At 42.3% G+C, this 19,965-nt stretch overlaps 1 protein-coding gene across 3 annotated transcripts in view; it reads left to right on the plus strand.

Moving 5' to 3' along the window:
* The window catches only part of LOC309534522 (phosphatidylinositol 3-kinase regulatory subunit gamma), a 246,006-nt gene that overhangs the window by 45,306 nt on the left and 180,735 nt on the right, over window positions 1–19,965 (plus strand). For 2 of the 3 annotated variants that reach the window (XM_082226732.1, XM_082226730.1), the window contains exon 5: window positions 16,590–16,721. The exons of the other annotated variant lie outside the window; for it this stretch is intronic. In XM_082226732.1, coding sequence (XP_082082858.1) covers window positions 16,590–16,721 — 132 coding nt within the window. The remainder of the gene's footprint in view (window positions 1–16,589; window positions 16,722–19,965) is intronic. 3 annotated transcript variants of the gene reach the window in all.

Below are 19,965 nucleotides of genomic sequence, written 5' to 3' on the forward strand. Positions count from 1 at the left end.
TATACCCTAACTGGTATGTTTACTTCAGCACGAGCTGAAGCATCCCTAGATCTGCTGCATCACATTCCAAGAGCAGCTCACCCCACATTTAACACACCACCACAGTGTGGAAAGTGTGGGTCAAAGTCAGATGACAGAGTTAGTACACTGTGGATATGGGCTGGGTGGAACAGTGCCAAGCAAAACTCTTATGCGCTAAAGTGGTTGTGGGATTGCTCCAACTCTATTACTCGATCCACATTTGGCAGCTTTGCCATGGAGGAGCAACTGTGTACTGAGTTGGGCATATGCTGGAACAATACGCGATGGGGTGAAGCTCCTGTTGTTCTGTCCCAGCTCCTGCCAACCTAGCAGTTGAAAAGCATGCCAGTGCGAGTAGATAAATAGGTACCACTGCAACAGAAAGGTAAACGGCTTTTCCGTGCGCTCTGGCACTCGTCACGGTGTCCCGTTGTGCCAGAAGCAGTTTAGTCACACTGTCCACATGACCTAGAAAGCTGTCTGTGAACAAACGCCACACCCCATAGTCACCTTTGACTGGATTTAACTGTCCAGGGGTCCTTTACCTTTACCTTTACCGTTATGCTAGAACAATGAAAACCTGGACACCTGTTTGTTACATTTCATTTATTTCTCTCCATCACATTTTGAACGTTATTGTGTAATTTTAAATCTTGCTTGCATGGACAATTTCTAATCTGAATAAGGATGCTTCTACAAATGGTAGCTACAACCTTGAAAGGAAAATATGCCGTGCCTGGTAGAAAAGGAACCTGTTGCCATGTGATTTTGTGCTGTTGTCACTGGTTTTGTATGACTGGCTCTGTTCCCCCAAGGCTGGTTAGCAAAGCTGGTGTCTGGCTGGTAAGCATCTAGCATGCAGACATGTCAATTTGTTGGTCCCTTGGTTAAAGACTGTCATCAATAGATAAAGCCAGTACAGTGGTTACAAACACTTCAGGTTACAAACTCCGCTAACCCGGAAGTAGTACCTTGGGTTGAGAACTTTGCCTGAGGATGAGAATGGAAAATGTGTGGCGGCGGCAGCAGGAAGCCCCATTAGCTAAAGTGGTACCTCAGGTTAAGAACAGTTTTGGGTTAAGAACGGACCTCCGGAACGAATTAAGTTCTTAACCTGAGGTACCACTGTATTGGGAGTCACCATGCTCCAACTTCCCTTCTCATCTTAGTACTGGAAAGGCTGCCAATAGCACTGGCCAAAGACAGCAATCGCAAACCAGCAGCAGTTTTCTTTATTTCTCACTGAACCCTGACATGAAAAGTTGCATCCAGCATTTTAGAGCAGTTTGTCTGAGTCAGGGTAATTGTCTGACTTGCCCCTGGTTGCTTCTCGTTTTGAGAGACCAAGCAAACATGACTTTAATGCAGGGAAGGGGAATCTGCAGCTCTCTCGATGATCCTGGGACTATAGATCCCATTATTCTTGACCGTTTGCCATGGTGGCTGGGGCTGGTGGGAACTGGAGTCCAGCCACATCTGGAGGGCCACAGGTTCCCAGTCCCTGGCTGCAGTGTCTTAACAGTGAGGATTTAGAAGATCAAAGAGGGGCTTTTGACGCTTTAAATAGCAAAACACACACGCACTAAGGTAGCCAGCTCTGTTCTGTTCATTGTTTTTCTAATCCAGCATGGTCTGAATTTAGCATTTTATTTTAAAAGTTTGCACAAATCCTCTTTCATAGGCAGAGCCAAGAAGTCAGAAATGGAGTGGCTATGCTGGAATATTATATGGGATGACCCCCTGGTGCAAGCTTTGTTTTTCTAAATCCTAATCACTATTGAACATAAGTACTTTTATGATGTTGACTTGACTGTTCAATTTTTGTCGCTAGCACAAGGACTGAATAGAGCTCAGAGGCTGTCGCAGTGTGGTTTGGAGAGAAAAATGCTAGGTTGTCAATTCAGGGAGCTTTTCTCCTTCAGGAAACATCAGTTGTGTTTAGCTGGCTTCTTTGTGTGACCTGAGGTAGTTTTGAGACTTGAATGGGAAACTTTTAACTCTTCGCTTCTGCCCTTTAAAACAGCAATAAAAATAGTGGCACTTAGCCATCCCCCTCAAGGCTGAGTATTCATTCCTGGGTTGCAACAAGAGATGGCTCTTGCAAGGCAGAGAGGACAGCTGGGGTTTTTGGGTTGGTTTGAACAGAGGCATAATCAAAACAGAGTATATTTAATTTCAGTTTCTGTCAAGTTTTATTGTAACCTAAAACAGCCTTTACAAAAATAACACACTGAACAAATTTTGTCCCTCCTATCATTTTGGGAAGGGACGACGCTTCCTTAATGGAAATCTACAGAAATGAGTGGTCTTCCCATGACACCTGGTTAGCCATAGGAAAGAAGTGACATCATTAACTTATTAGAGATAGGTAAATTCTTAACTTGATGTCTGCAGGGGGCAGGGGGACACCCTAGGCCAGTAATTGGATGGGGCAGGGAGGGAAGGCCTCCAAGGTCAACTATTCCACTCCAGCTGGAAATAGTGCAGGAGGTCTACTAGTGGGGATTACACTTGAGGCCATATTGAAGTCTTTACTTTTGGGCTAGCTGTAGGGCAATTTGATGAATTCCAGTTTGAGGGATTCCAGCCTTCCTAAATATACTTGTTGACTTTTACCTCCTTCTGAATGCTACAGCTCAATTCAGATGTAACAACCAACCATGGCTTGTTGTTCCTAGATCAAGCAGCACTATGGGCCATAGATCAGACAAGGACAAGGTTTGAGAACCTGTGGTTTGTGGAAACTTTTAATTTCCTTCCCTTGAGCATAAAGTGATGGGAAGGAGGGAACATGCAAGTCTAAGACTTGCTGCATATTGTTCTTATGATAAACCATGATTTGATGTTTCATCTGAATTGAGCCTACGTTTGTAGCTTCCCACCTCAAGTACAATACATACCCAGAGGCGTCCATCCTTTTACATGTCTAGGTAGGTTCATATGGAAAGAGGCGGTCCTTGAGGTATTGAGGTCCTAAGCCGTTTATATTGTGTGATGAGCATTCATGTGTCTATTTCAGACAGAACACATAATTGGGAAGTGTGTTTGGCCCAATATGTGCCCAGTTGTTACATGTCACAGATTTTAGTTGTGCTTAGATTTAACGCAATGAGATCAATGAGACTTGAATTAAGAGGAAATTAAGTGCCATTAATTGCAGTAGTCTATTGCACATAGGACTAAGTCTGGACCCGAACTGCAATCTGCACATGCATTCCACACATTCGCCTACAACTATGTGCTTCCTGTATAGGGGATGCTTAATGCTTGGGGTCAAATGTGATTGAGCCCCAAATTGCTGAAGCTGTGACTGCTTCCTGCCACCTAATGGTAGTGATGACACTTTGTGTGAGAGGCCTTACTTTGGGATGTGTGTGTGTATGTACACATACACATACAAGTCTTTGCCTTTGAAATCCTTCCCCCAAAGCCTTGTTATGAAGAAATATGCAAATGATCCAATTAGTTGAGGGAGGGGGTCCCTAGGGCTAATAGCCTAAGGCCTGTACCAATTAGGAACAGCTTTCCCTAGTTCAGAAGCAGATTGCTGCTGTTTCGCACCATCTAGTCAATCCTCATTAAAGCCAGGGCCCAGTGGCAAACTCTCTACCAACATACTGGATGAAGAACCATCCTGCCATTTCCCCCTCCATGTGGCTTCTGCCTGAGGATTAAGTTGTTATGTAGGAAGCGGAAGGGGCAGCCTCAGTTATGCTGTCCTTCCAGAAGAACTATCTGAAATAGCATAGAACTTCCTTTTCATGCTGTCACACACCCACACCCAAACACACACCCTTTCACCCTGGCACCGTCCACCCACAACATCATTACATGAACTGGTTAGCATTACTGTCTGGAGGTTGGTTGGTATTTTCTGGCTTATTTCCCTTGACGTTGAGGTCAAGGCTGATGGGGAAATCCCTCTCTCCAGCTCTGGATCACACCAAAGACCCTTCTAGTCCCGCATCCTCCTCTCCTTCTCGCAGTAGCCAACCAGGTGCCCACAAGCAGGACATGAGCGCAATTGCCTTCTTCCACTTGTGATCCCAGCAACTAGTATTCAGAGGCATCCTGCCTCATTGCTTGGAGGTAATGGTACCATCATTGCTAGTAGGCATTGCTAATTTTTTCTTCTATGAATTTATATAATCCCCCTTTAAGCCATCCAAGTTGGGGGTCATTGCTGTATCTTTTGGCAGGGAGTTCCATAGCTTAACCATGTGCTTTGTGAAGAAGTGCCTCCTTTGGTCAGTCCTGGCTCTCCCAGCATTCAGCTTCATTGGATGAACCTGAGGTCTAGTTTTATAAGAGAGAGAAAAACTTACCTTTCTCCACGGCAAGCATAGTTTTCTAGACCTCCATCATGCCCACCATTACTTGCCTTTTGTCTAAACTAAAAAAGCCCCAAACATTGTAGTCCTTCTTCAGAGTTTCTCTAGTCACCTGGACATTTGGGTTTCCCCTTGCTGCACCTTTTCCAGCTCCTTTGTCAGGTGTAGCAACCAGAAGTGAACACTGTATTCTAAGCGTCCCTTTCCTAATGACCCTTAATGTGGAATCCACCATTGGTGCCAAGACCCCGTGACCCTGCAGTTCCCTAAGGGTGAATAACCAGACATGACAACAGCATATGGTTTTATGGAATTAAATAGGCCACAACTTTTATTGATTACAGATGTGAGTGGTTTGACGTAGGCACTGGGTGAAGCCAGGCAATATCAGATGATATCACTGCAGCCCATCTGCTGAGAGTGCATGTAAGGGCAAGCTACCATTAGGGGGAGTCCTTTGGCCTACATCAAATAGGAGTACCCCCTGAGGGGTTCCCATTTGAGGAGTGGTATGGCCCTAGCCCCTGTGTGGGTGTCGGACAGAAGCCACTCCCCCCAAATCCCTTAACCAAGGATGGGCAGGCAGCAAGTAGAGAAGGTTTCCCTAATCCCAACAAGTGTGGCAGTTGGTGGTGTGATTGTGGGCAAAGGCTTGTTCAGTGACCATTGGCAAGGAATGAGAGCTCGGTCATAAGGGCCCTGTCAGATGAAACACGCAGTTCTGCAACCAAGTGGGCTTCAAACAGATGAGAGTAACCCTCAAAGCCATTTTGCACAGAGGGATGATATCATGAGGCTTCCCTTGTTTTGACTTCTGAGTCTAGATGTCAGTTTAAAAATCAGATGAAAGTGTGACTCATCACGTTGTCTCCCTAAGTCTGGGGCTGGCAGCACTGAGCCCAGGGCAGCGTCAGGTCACCCGATCGCAGAGTCACACCGTCGCAGAGGCCAGCAGAACAAAACACTTTCTGTACCAATATGACTTCATTGGTCATCCTTGCTGGCTGGCAAAGCATGAATGCTGCCCTTTGTCTTCTGCTTGCTACACACCAGGGATTGCTGCCAAACACAACCTTCAGGTCAGGGACTGGATCAAGATCTCCAGGGAAGGGAGGGGATCCATGCCGCCCATCTGGCTTGGGACAGCTTGAAATCTAAGTGAATCCATTCCAAAGTGCAGAAAGGCCATTCTGCTATGTGGCCAAGGACAGACCACATCCACAATAGTGACCTGTGAGGAAATGTATTGGTCCCAGTAGTAAAGTCTCAATATAACAAAGGAGTTGGGCAACTGTGCTTGGAGAGGGTATTGCCAATTGATTTATTAAAGCGTTAGTTAAATTTTGGGTTTTAGCCCTCACCAATCTGGTGCCCTCTGGATGCTAATAGGAGTTTTATAACACATTGAAACACAGAATTGTAGAGTTGGAAGGGACCTTGAGGATCATCTAGTCTAGCCCCCTGCAGTGCAGGAATATGCAGCTGTTTTATATGGGGATTGAATCTGCAACTTTGGCATTGCAGTCCAAAGCATCCAGAGGGCACTGCATTGGCAAAGGCTGATGTAGAAATGTAGTTTTCTGTGTTACCTTAGCAGGGCAGCCTGGGGGGGGGGGCACAGTAAACCACATCCAGAAACAGATTAAATGCCATCTTCAGAGAGAGGATAAAGAAACTAAGATGTAGACAATAAAGACCTAGCTAATGGAAAAGTCCCCTCAAAATTGAAAAAATATAAGCTTAGTGTAGGATTTAGTTTCTCTGCTGCCCAGGGCAGCCATTTTATGTTGGCACCCACAACACTTTTATCAATATATGATCTCTCTCTTACAAAATAAATAAATAAAAAGCATTGGCCTCAGCCTAAATTAAAAGTTTCAGCTTTTAGTTCAGTTTAATAATAATAATAATTTAATTAATAATTTCCCCCAGCCACTCTGGGTGGCTCACAATTGAGTGTTAAAAGCAATACAGCATAAAACCTGTTAAAACCTAGTTCCATTTTAAACAAGAGCAAACTTAGAACGTCAGCTTTCAGTACAGTTTTCAAAACTAGAGAATAAGTTAAAAGTAGCATGTGCTTTTAGATTGTATAACATCTCCTGATATTATATATGAAATGTGCAGTTTATGCATATTTTAATTACATAAAATGATGGAGCAAAGGACCCAAACCCAATAGGTTCAAAATAAAAAAATTCCTTCCAGTAGCACCTTAAAGACCAACTAAGTTAGTTCTTGGTATGAGCTTTCGTGTGCATGCACACTTCTTCAGATACACATGCACACGAAAGCTCATACCAAGAACTAACTTAGTTGGTCTTTAAGGTGCTACTGGAAGGAATTTTTTTATTTTGACTATGGCAGACCAACACGGCTACCTATCTGTAACTGGAACCAATAGGTTCAAATTACTAGAAAAGGGATTTCAGCTAAACATTAGGAAGGCAGGAAAGGCATAGACCAAGAGGACGGCTGTTCTAGTGTTAGCAGCTCCTGACCTACAGCTGTAGTTTATTTCTGATGCCACCATATTTAAGTTATTAACACGTAAGGAATATCAGCCATTTGACAATGTAGAGTGAGGAGTTCTTCTTTTTTGATGCTTGATTAGCTTCTGATTGGTCTTCATATAGTTCCTTCTTTTTAATTATATTATTAAAGTACAATGTTGAGGTTGAACCTTTCACCTTCCATAACCTTGGAAGTTAAAAGGCAGGCCCTGGCAGAGGCCCTGTCATAGTGTCCATTGGTCTCTGTTTAGCTTGTTCACCATCTGATGGGAACTGGAACATCAGGGATTAGGTTTGTGGGGAAAGCTGCTTTGTGAATGTCAGAAAAAAGATGGGTTTGATTTATTTGAAATCCCACAACCTTTGAAAAATGCCTTGGTTAGTGTTTTCAGAGCTCGCACCATTCCTTCCCAAATGGTGCAATCTGTGCAAAGGTATGTCGGGCATGATAACTGAGGCATGGGTTGGGTTTGGGGGGAATATAGTGGAAGCATATGTGCTCCACAGCAGTCTACATGTGCTGTAAAGAAGAAAAGGCCTTAAGAGCAGTGTTTACCAGGAAGGGTGATCTGTATGGGCAGGAGGCAGCCCAGTTGCTCAACTTTCTTTCACAATGGAAGCTCAGGCAAAAGATGGTCAAATGCTTATCCAGAAGTGCCCTTGTCGAGATGATGCTGCAGCTGTTAGAAGATAATTTACCACAAGTTTTCGATTTTCACATATGATTCCCAGCTAAGGAGGGGAATAACTAGTGCTATGCTGAAAATCTATCCAACCTTTCTCTATCAATTAATGAAAAAAGAAATTGCATTCAGAAATTATCAAAGGGGAGAGAAAATATTGGTGAAATTCTCATCAGGTGAGATGCAGCGTTTTGGATGTGCTAACCTTATTTTTAAGGTGGTCAATGGGTGAGCTGCACTCTGCAGCCTTTGGGAATGCTTCAATCAAAGTCCAGTGGAAAACACTCAGAAATTTGGGCAGCCAGGAAGATTGCAGAGAGCTAGAGAAATGTTTACTCGAAAGAAAAAAAGTACGCTTCATGCCCTCAACCACCTCACAACAATATTGTAAGCTCAAAGCCCTGCACTGACCAAAATTCTAAAGAAATTCTCAAATGCCCTAAGAATGGAGCAAATAAAGAAATTAAGTTGAAGCTTTATTTTTTCCACAGAGGAAGAAAACTTTTGAGAAACTGGAGGGCAGATTTCAGCACAGTGCTAGAAATAGCTGCTGCTTTATTTTTATGATCTTGTACTTTCAAACACAAGGGCCAGGCTGATCATTCTCTTTTCAGTTCCCCACAATGGATGCCATTTATGCTAATGGATAACCGTAACTGTGCCTCCATTAAGAACTTGCTTCAAGAAAGAGTTCAGGTGTCTATAGGCAGCACATAAAATACAGTGTGTCTTATGGGGAACAGAGCTGAAGACCTTTTGGTCCAGAAATGAAGCAATTGTAGTAAAAAAGAAAGCTGCCAACACAGAGGTGTTAAGGGCTTTGCTGTTGTTCTTCATCTGATGTTCCATTCTGCACCATTATACCTAATAGGCAGATATTCTGGGACTTTATTTCATGCACTTGCTAACGTTCTTTGGAAGGGACTTAACAAAGACATAGTGAAGCAAACAGAAGTCCTTCATATTGTTGATATTATCTGATGGGATACTGAGAGATTATTTGGCTTCAGGTCATCATATCACTTGAAACTTGATGATCACTGATCCACAGTTGTTTCAGGCAGTCTACAGTAATTATTTCAAGTGTAAATTCAGAGGAGAAAATGGGAAATTATGCACAAAATGACTACCCAGGGGAGGAAGATAAATAATTGCCACCCATTATTTCCACATCGGGAGACCTGGTCAAAATTACTGTGTAGAGCAAAGAAAGGCAACATTTCTTCCTCCTCCCACTCTTGTCCAGAGACAAAGAAAAATAGAGATCCCATAATTAAAGGTGCCCCCCCACTCCCACAAGAGGGATGTGCATGAAAGGGGATTAGGAGAAAAATAACAGGACTTGTTTTCTCATTTTTTGGCTAGAGGAATGGGGAAGGAAGGGCTCTAAATCAAATATTTAAATCTGAAAGCTGTTGTTTAGACCAACGGGGAGTCCACTGTTCTGAATGCAAGAGATCAGGGGCCCATGTAGAGCAAAATTTCAAATATAAGGGGTACCATGGAGTTGTGGCATCTGTTCCACAGTTTTATAGAGCTTTAGTATTCTGAAACAGGCAACAGCAGTGATAGTGTAGTAGAACTTGGATACTTTATTATGAGAGTCACTAAATTTTTACCTTTTAAGAAGTACCTGTAAAATGTTTATGTGGACATCTTAAAAAGTAATGTGTAAATCATAGACATGCCAGGGCCCCAGGATTGCCTATGGCTCCCTACTGCATGTATCATAGAGTGACAAACCTTAATTTACTGCTGTATAATGTGAGCTGGTCCTTAGAGACATCTGATAATCTTAAAGCTGCACAATCTTGGGATTGTTAAACACTTTGGACACAACCCAGCCGTTGTTAAGCACTTTTGTGCCACATAAGAGAATTATGCACATAATTAACTCATCTGTTGAAATCAACGGGATTTAAAGGTGCTTTAATGGATGTACTGAGCAGTGTGTCGTTTTCTCCCCAACAAGCAGCCAAAAGGAATCCAAAGTGACAACTGTTGCCATCCTTACACACCACATTTGATAATATAAAATTCCATCCCTTAGACTTTTAATATCTTTCCTGTGTTCCTGCAGCCTCAGAGCAATGAGAAACGTCCAACTTGGCAGCAATATGTGGAGAAGGGGGAACGTTTTAGAAAGCTGTGATTATTCTGGTGTGTTTATAGAGGCATAAGGGGGGATAACCATGACAGACAGGTCCAATGTAAGGCTGCCACTTTTCAGTTATTAAAACCATTTAATCAACTAAAAGGTACCCCTGTTTAATCAGACAGCAGGCTTTTCAAAACATGTCACCCATACAAATACTTATGAAAACTGCAGATAAGGAAAAGGCACACCCCTTTTCTCTCACGTAAGAGGGAATGCCTCTTCTACAACGATGCTGCCTTCAATACGTGTGTGTATTATCTAAAGAATGGTAGGGGGAGGAAGTACGCTTCTTTGCCTCAGAAATATTGGATGGTATTCTTCCAAGAAGTCCCACCAGAGATGGATTTCCACTTGCACAACAGGGTTTCCCCTCTCTCTTTCCCTCATGTGTGCCCCATACCTTCCTCAAATCTACTCCAAAGGGGACCCCTAAAGAGATTTAGGTGTGGAGTTTGGGGACGAGAGTGGGAGAACATTCTACTGTGCAAGCAGAAATCCTTGTGCTGACGCAATGTTCCCCTTAGCACTATCTTGGGTTCTACCCACTGTTTTTTACCCAGATACAACTTTATGCAAACTTTAATAGATTTAACTGCATAACATTTGTTCAGTTGGCTTATAACTCTAGTTCAAAACTGCAAGATTCTGAAACTAAAACCTGTCTCACCTAACCAGGAGGCTACTATGGTGTAGTGGCTATAGAGAGAGTGTCATACTAGGGCTGGGGAGATGCAGATTCAACGTCCCCTCATCAGCCGTGAGGGTCACACTAGGTGTCTTTGACAATAAATGTAATTAAGAAAAAGAAAGAAAGAAAGACCCTCTAGGGCTGCTTCTAAATCGGTATTTTCACCTTGACCATTATGTGGCGTGCAGAGACAATCCTCATTCTTCCAAAACCTCAGTAATTTCCAGTGCATTGGTCCGATGCTCAGGCCCTTGGTTTAAGCCTCTAAGTCATCATAGATCTTAAATAATATATATGATGGTGACCTACATCACACAACAATTTGCATGGCAAACATGATGGCAATGAAGATGCTGTCTAGGGGAGGTACTGCATTGTCCCATATTACACTTTGGGATATATCTTGGGGGGGGGGGCAGAAATACTACCTTGCTGGGAGACGTATGAACTTTTTTGTGCCAAAAGCTGATTGAATCATGCAGAAAGGGCCTTAGGGATACCACGCCAGATGGGATCAATAATATTTTTCATTCCTTGCTGGGAAGCTACATATGCCATGGTTTCTGCCTCTCCCGCATTAGAGATTTCTAATGTTTCGTGGCACTTGTTTGAACTCTAGCAAAGGCAGAGAAAGGGAGGCATTTGGACCACTGCTGCATCTTGGCTTTTCTCTTTAGAAGCCTTGATAGACCATGAGTGGATTCAGATGAACAGCTAACCTCAAGTATGGATGAGTTGACATGTTTCTGTATCTCAGTACAGTGGTACCTCGGTTTACGAACCTAATCCATTCTGGAAGTCTGTTCTTAAACTGAAACCGTTCTTAAACCAAGGTGCACTTTCCCTAATGAGGCCTCCCGCCGCCGGTGCCCTTCCACTGTTCGGCTTTAAAGTTTGCAAACTGGGGCACTACTTCCAGTTTTGCGGACTTTGAAAACCGAATAGTTCGTAAACAGGGCTGTTCTTAAACCGAGGTACCATTGTACAGTGGTACCTCGGATTACAAATGCTTCAGGTTACAGACTCCGCTAACCCAGAAGTAGTACCTCGGGTTAAGAACTTTAGTTCAGGATGAGAAGAGAAATGGCGGCAGCGGGAGGCCCTATTAGCTAAAGTGTTAAGAACAGTTTCAGGTTAAGAACAGACCTCTGGAATGGATTAAGTTCTTAACCAGAGGTACCACTGTAGTGAGATTGTAGTTCTATTGGTCAGGTATGCAGGTAGCAGTAGCCGTGGCAACCCTTAACTTAAGTTGAAGAGTAGGGGATTAGCCTTCACAAAATGTGAAAGACATTACTTCACCTCATGCACACACAGAATTTCTCTGTGAACTACTGTTCTGGCCCTTTTGTCTAGTATAACACGTAAACACGATGCTTCTTGTTTTGTTGTTTCATACCCACTTCCAGACTTCTGTATTTTGCTTCTGGGAAAACAGCTCAAAAGCAAAGCCACATTGCTTAATCTGTGCCATACTTGGCCAGGGCAGGCCAGTATCCCCGACGTGACTCTGCTGCAAGCTTTCTCACGCTCTATGAAGAGAAAAAAGCCTGCCAAAGTTTGCTGTTTTCCCAAGGAGACTGCAATGAGGTTCGTGGTCACACTTGCGGGAACCCTAGACTATAAGATGATGTATCCAGCTGCTGGGTTAGAGGTTTTACTGCTGCAGATTCAGTCTGGGGTAGGGATGAGAGAAAAATGGATTCAGTTCACATTTAAAGGCAAATCTATCAAATTTGTGCTTAACGAAGCAATATGAGAACTGAAACACAGCAGTCCTTTGAAATTCAGACTTTCAATTTCAAATTTTGCAATGCATTTCTCCAGTGAACCAATGCTTGTATAAGGTAAAAGTGTGCATAAAAATGAAATAACATACAGAAATAGATTTTATTGGGAGAAATTGCTTCCAAAAATATGTACATTATTCAAAACTGCAGACGAAAACATATTTCTAGCAAAAATTCACACTAAAAAGCTGGCGAATCTTCTTAAGGATTTTTTAAAAAATTGTGGATTGCTTCAGAAATGTGGAGACCTGAATTTAAGATTGGAAAAATAAGAAACAGAAGTATCTGAAATTGGTGGCTCGATCCATCCCTAGTCTGGGATATTTTCTTCCCCCTTTTTGTTCAGCACTGTCTGAAGGGGTGGGGCAGCAAACCTTTTTAGACACTTAGAAACGCTGACTTTTTCTTCTTCAGCCCCAACACATTTAACCAGCTACCTTTCAGAATGGAATACTGAAGCCGTTGTCCAAATTTTACTTTGGCAGCCCACAGGGGAACATGAGCAAATTAGTTCCACCGTCAGAAGACTTCATTTATACCAAAGTCAGGATTTGTTGTCCTCAGCCTTCCTCTGACCCCAGCGCTTCCCTGTACTTTCCATGCAGGTGATCCAGCTTATTAAAGTACAACCAAACAGTCAGCCTCAAGGAAATGGACAGAGTCCTTTCTAAATACATTCAGGCTTTGGCCAAAGAAATCAGCAGTAAGAGCCACAGTTCTTCCTTCAGTCCCTTTCCATGGGAAGTATCTTTAGGCCTGGAAAAGGGGGGGACGAGAATAATGCTGAGCTGCAGCCTCTGATTCCCAAACCAGGAAGATTCCAAATAAGGTGATTTGTATGCAAGATCTTGAAAGTGAAGCAGTGCTGGCCATTCTTATACAGGAGTTTTGAGATTTGGTTGCTAGATTTCCCACTGCAGGTTATTATTATTAATATTTCACAATCATCCATTGTATGCTATCGGTGACATAATGAGAGATTAGCTACTGATGCTAACCCAAGAGAAAACCCTCATGTCCTTTTGCTGAAAGGTGTGCGCAACAAAAGATAAGGAACCAGTTATACTGGCATCTTACTTTAAATTAATACTAGCTGCCTTTAGGCATTTGGAGGTGCCTCAGTTTTCCTATGAAAATCTGGGTGCCAGAAGTGTTTATAATGGAGCATTTAAACATAGGTTGGCACAAATGACTTAAATGAGGGATAGAGAACCTGGGGTTCCCCACATATTTCTAGACTGCAGCCATCATCCCCGATGACTGACTGTGCTGGCTGGGGCTCATGGGGGTCCAGTGATACTTGAAGGGCCACAGCTTCTCTATCCTTGGCTTAAAAACATCAGCACAATAATACATTTTTTTAAAATATAGAAAAAAATTATTTTTGGAAATCAGTATCATGTGAGATGCACACAAAAATAAACAAAGAATATTAAAAATCTAACCAAGAGATCAACTGTGTTATCAAATGGTAGAAAGAAGCAAGGGACGTGTATCTGTAATTATAGGGTACTAGATTTTTTTTAAGCATCCATTTTTCAGAGCCATGTTTGGGACATCAAATGCAGGCCATCAACTCTCATCTGCTTCAGCTCTATTGATATTAGGAACCAAAGTGTCTCACAAGCAGGTCCATAGAAGGAAGCAGCTCTGGGGAACACCAGAAGGGAACTGAAATGCAGGGCAGCAGCAACCATGTTGTGATCAGTTGTAATTAAGGGTTGCACAGTGTTAAGTGAAGTTTGTTTGTTCCAGATTCTTATCACATCATTTTATAAAGTTTGCAGAGGCAAATATGCTAGTACATGTTCTCTGAGAGAACAAATGAAGCAGAATAAAGAAGTCTATTCCATTATTATAGCAACGCATAGGACACAAGCTGGGTCAGCATATGAGAAGCTAGAGTCCTGGTTTTTTAAGGGGTAGGTCAGCAAAGGGTTTCATAACCCACAGTGATTTGGACCAAAAGTTAGCTACAAGCCTTCCCAGAAGTTTTATGAGAGGGGAATTGTGAAAAGCCCATCAGAGAAACTATGCTAATTTAAGAATTCCTTTGTTTCCCTGCAAATGAAGTGCACTTTGAACCAAGATGTTACATCGCTAGATGATTTTGAGCAGACTACCAAAAATTTCAGACTTCCAGTTGCATAACTTTAGAAGCAACACAACAAAAACTCATCCCCAGATACATTATGCTATTAGAAACCCTAGTCTGTGGTAACTCACACAGAGATTTGGCGCTGTGTGTGGTTTTATGCAGTTATCTTGGTGTATGCCTCATGGGGTGCAGTAAGTAACTGGCTCCTCCCTTCAAACCACCACTTTGCACTTGACTCCAGTTAGTGAGAAGAAGGGAGGTCCTAATGGAAGCATCTGCCCACAGCAACTTACCCTAAACTGTGGAGTGATCGGGTAGAACCAGAAAGGGCAGTGGCTGCTTGACACCCTCCATGGGATCGTTTGGCAGGAACGAAGAAATTTGTCTAATATTCACAATACTTTCTAGGCTGATTTCAGCAACAAATAGAAACTAGGGTGGGGATGAATGATCTTTTGCAGTGAAGAAGAGAAATATCTATAAGCTTAGATTGTGACCCTAAAGTAAAGTTCTGGAAGCCTGTTACAGCAAGCTAGACAAACTTTAGCAATCAGGCTAGTGGGTCACATTGCTTCCCCAGGACTATTGTGCAATGGTTAAAAAGTGCTTCTGGCATTCGAGGGGTAGGGTGATTGTATCAAAAGGCTCTAAACATCTGTGGAGATCATTGGAATGGAAATCCCCCTGCATGGGCGGTATGCAGTGGCTTAGACACATAAATGGCTCCACGGAACTAGTGGCCTTGAGGCTGAGTTTTGCGTCACACCCCTTTTCCAAGGGGTGACATGTAGGACACAGGGGATATAATTAGGTGTCCCCATGGTTTGTGGTCACTTGCCATTTCTAATTGTCAGTTCTTATTTTGGGGCAAATTATAGGTTCCTCTCTAAGGAAAAAGAGCCAGTCTTTGTTGATACAATCCTTTTAATATATATATATCCCAAAATTGCTTTTCACAAATTTTGATATCTTGGAAATGGCCCCTTCCTGTTTTCAGTAATACAGTGGTACCTCAGGTTACATACTCTTCAGGTTACATACGCTTCAGGTTACAGACTCCACTACCCAGAAATAGTACCTCGGGTTAAGAACTTTGCTTCAGGAAAAGAACAGAAATCGTGCTCCGGCGGCGCAGCAGCAGGAGGAGGCCCCATTAGCTAAAGTGGTGCTTCAGGTTAAGAACAGTTTCAGGTTAAGAATGGACCTCCGGAAAGAATTAAGTACTTAACCCGAGGTACCACTGTATATGATAGGTAAGAAATGGTTTCTGTGGCAAATACCTAAAAATAAGTGGAGGCATCATTAATTTTTAATGAATGACGGTTAATTATAATTAGCAATCTAATTACAAGCAACCACCTGAAATTTGCTATAAAATTTGAGATTGAATGAATTTGTATTGAAAAGTAAGCCATTATTTTACAGGGGCATATTACGATCATCGGAAATAGGTGGAGTCATTTGTCCTTTTGTAATTGCTCGTGCTATTTATTGCAGAAGCTAGAAAGAGATACTTGAGACAACACACACACACACACCTATCAGGTGACTACAGCCTCGGTCCTGCTGGGACCATCCTTGGTCTTTAAGGCTACAATCCCAAGTCTGAGGACCAGAACCTGGCAATCCAAGATGGATTGTACTCTGTGTTTGCAAAAACTCAAATATAGCGTTTAAAGTCAAGCTTTTTTAGAAAGTGAGCAAATTCAGTGATTTATATGACATTTGGATCTCTGTGTATGTGTATACCAAGAAAAAGTATATGTGCAGCTGTAAAATAACACTTTTCCCAGTTGTTGGTGAATTATGTTTTGTTACACATAATAATCCGCTACGTTTGTGAGTTATGGTAGACTGGAAAGCGATATTTTTCTAGTTTTATACTAGTTGGGGAGACTTTTGTTTCCTTCCATTCTGGTAAGTCAAAACAGGACACACACACACACACACACACCTTTTAAATTGAGATATATTGTGTCCATTTATATGAATTAGTGGTATATTGAATAGGATGCTTGTTTCAGCATTTTTCTCTAGAAAGTGCAGGATATTAGAAGTCCTTCACATCCTTCAGTGCTTTTCAGATCTCTGAGTATCCAAGAAGCAGCCCAGTACAGAAGTTCTTGATGAGTAAATTCAAAATGAATGCAGAACAAGGCATTCTTGGTATATGGTTCATGTTGTTCTCCAGCATCAGGATTTGCAATCCAAAGCTAGGTTCCTTCTGTACAAACAGCTCAATTTCCTCCCTACTCCCAGTTGCAAGGGCACTCTGTAGGATAACCTGCCCTCCTTTTCTTCTTCCAGACTTGGGATCTGTTGATCTGGACCAGTTTGATGGGCAGACATTAGGTGAACTGCTCAGGCACTACCTTCAGGAGCTCCCTTGCCCCGTGATTCACCCAGCAACTTACAGTGAATTACTTTACATAGTTCAAGGTAAATGCCTGCTATTTCCTTTCTACCATTTTAAAAGCTTCATATTCCAGAGTTCTGTTGTGTCACACTTTTCAGGAAATAAAGGAAAAGCTGCCTAACTAGATACATCGGACTCAATCCTATTTTATTTTCAAAGGGGCTGCAGTTGGATAGTAGTGTTATAACTTTATACGTTTCTCTCTTTAAATATTGCTGTGATAATTTGAATTAATGTGTGGAAGCCTGTTGTGCTCTTGTATGCATGGATCAGTGAGGGCTGTTGTGATTGAGGCAGCAACACTCTAACTAGTGGTTTTTAGTCTCTGGCTGCAGTAAGGATGTGGTTTGATGAAGGTGTTTTAATTTATTGATCACCTTCCTTTTAATGGATTATCTTATTAGTTAATCAGTTGCATTTAAATAAAACTGCATAAAACACAGTATAGGTATATTTTACTTAATGTAATGTAAGAAAAATTACAATCTACTTGATGTAATACAGCATAAGATAATTTACAATCTAATGAACAAAAATCACCACTCATTGTTAAGAAGGAAATACAGTCTTAATGTTTTTAAACCCATAATTGCAATAAAACACCAAAACAAAAGTAACATAAAAAAATAAACCAAAGAGCTTTAGTTTTCAGAACCACTAGTTAAAGTTAGCTCCCACTGATCAATCAACTAAAGCTTGAGATGATTGATCTGCCAGTTAAAATGTGCAACTCTAATGCTGACTTGTATTAAAGTCACCCCATCCCAAGCCAACTGATAATGTGGATTTGGCAGATAAATCAAAATGAGATCTAGGCCTGTCCTGTACAGAGTTCATGCCGCTAATGAAATGAGATGGGGAGGGGCTTTAACAGATGCAGTAGTAGGAATGCTGTGTTTTTCTTGGGGGTGGGGGTGGGGGGCGGAATGAGGATTGAAGAAGAAGAGTTTGGATTTGATATCCCGCTTTATCACTACCCTAAGGAGTCTCAAAGTGGCTAACATTCCCTTCCTCCCCCACAAGAAACACTCTGTGAGGTGAGTGGGGCTGAGAGACTTCAGAGAAGTGTGACTGGCCCAAGGTCCCCCAGCAACTGCATGAGGAGGAGCAGGGAATCAAACCCGGTTCACCAGATTACGAGTCCACTGCTCTTAACCACTACACCACACTGGATTGCCCTTCCTTCCAGCACATAGCTTGGCTCAGTTCTTAAACAATTATAGTGATAGAGCATCTGCATTGCAAGCTGCACGTCCAAAGCATCTCTAGGTAGGGTTGAAAGAGAGCCCTGCCTGGAGAGCCGCTGCCACCCAGTGTAGACAATACTGAGCTAGATGGTCTGGCTTGGTATAAGGCAGCTTCCTAGGTTTGTTCCTAGAATGTTTTGTTGTTCTGTTTATCAGGTTGCCTGGGTAGGTCCACCTCTCGTCTACTCATAGGAAAATATATTCTGAACAGGAAGGGTTAATGCATGAGATGTGGTTGTGGGTTAGTATATGGAGGAGCTTACCTTAAGGTCCAAACTAGTTGGGACATGCTATTACATGTATCCTTCTTCCACCTTTGTAAGAGAAAAAGAAGCAGGGGAAAAACAAACTTGGGAAGTTGCAAGTTTAAGCAGAATAATGGCAGGAGAAGGAGGGCTGTTCCACCACTTCTCCTCCGGCCATTTCTCTGGTCAAACTCCCAGCAAGGTATTTATTTCCCCCCTGCAGAAGAAAGTGCTGAGCTTTCCATTGTAGGAGGCAGTGCATAAATTCCCTTTATTTTCCTTCGCCACCAGAAAAAGCAGCATGTCCCAATGCACTGGACTCTGTTGACAATTCTTTCTTTTAAAATGTGCCAAATAGCTCCCTTCAGGTGTGGATTAGATAACTTTTTGCGTGTGTTCTAAGAACAAAGGATGTGGTCTTGGCAAGCTTTGACGGCTGATTTACCTATTATTTAGATTTGCACCACACTTTCCTGCCCTGATTCAGGTTCCATTTATTGCATCATCCCTGCCCTTTCAAAGAAATGAGATGGCAAAAGTAAAGTAACAAGGTGGAGGCTAGGCATGTCTCTCGTTCCAGTTCCATTCGAGTTTAATAGAATTCCTGTGCTACAAAGAACCAATAAAGGCAAAATCAATTTATTAAATGTAACTCCCCTGCCTGAAGCTTCTGTGCTGGGTGCGGGGCTGTGCAGTTGTTGGCTTCAGACCAGTGTTGTGTTTTTCAGCTTGCCTGTGTACATGGTGGGTGCTCCAACTTAGTGCATGAGCATGTTGATAAGTGGTGGTGGTGGTGGTGGTGGTGACAGCCAACGGCCAGCTGAACATCAATGTTGTTGTGCTGGAGACAGCCAGGAGTTTATAGCATTGGGAGAAATTAAGAAGGAGACTGGAAACTGTAAAGAGCCCTGTCCAAATTCCAGTTCACATTCTTCCTATTCTTAGTAGTCCGGACACACCAGGAGACATGGTGCTGCTGCCTCAAGCACTGAAAAGGATATAAGCTCAGACCGTGTATGTTACTCCAGGCCAGAAGCCCAAGTGGCTGCCAAGTCCCTGTGATACTGGCCTAGAAAGAAAGTGTTATTGTAATTTTTTGGCTGAGCTGCCTGGTAGGGTTTTAACTGCAAACGAGTCCTTTTTTGGCTTTATATGGGCATAGAAAAATCTCTGGGGCCTTTTTTAATTTGACAAGTTGGAAGCCCCTCTTAGTTCTTGCGGGGTGTTTTTTTATTCTCCTCCTCTTCCTCCTCCTCTTCTTTTCCTTGGCCCTATATATAAATAAGTTTCTGTGTTTAGATTTAGATTTTACTGGAATTATTTGTTGGAAGCATCAGGCCAAATACTTGAAACTGTGAAAGTTAAAAGAAGCAGAACTCAGAAGAGGAGACTTTGACTTTTCAGTGATCAGCAGAAGAATCTCAGCTACTTGATTCCAAAGCCCCTGTAAAATGCATGCGTTTTTAAACGAATGCTATAAAAATAATAGCTAATAATAATGCTTAATGATACTTTCTATTACTGTAGACCTATAAGCAGCAAGCCTCCTAAGCACCCTCGTCTTCATCTATCTTATGTGCTCTGCCTCCTGAGAGATGCCAAAAATAATTCTCCAATTTACAAACCGGGAACTTAGACCCAGTATGATTAATGACATCGCCACATAAAATATGATGAGAAGAGACAGTTTGCCACTTACTTTGTATGCATTACTGGTAACCATCTCCTAAAAATGCATCTGTATTGTCCATCAAGCATTGATATAGACAGTTCTA

This window comes from Podarcis vaucheri (genome assembly GCF_965113315.1).
Source record: "Podarcis vaucheri genome assembly, chromosome: 6".
NCBI classification, from domain to species: Eukaryota; Metazoa; Chordata; class Lepidosauria; order Squamata; family Lacertidae; genus Podarcis; species Podarcis vaucheri.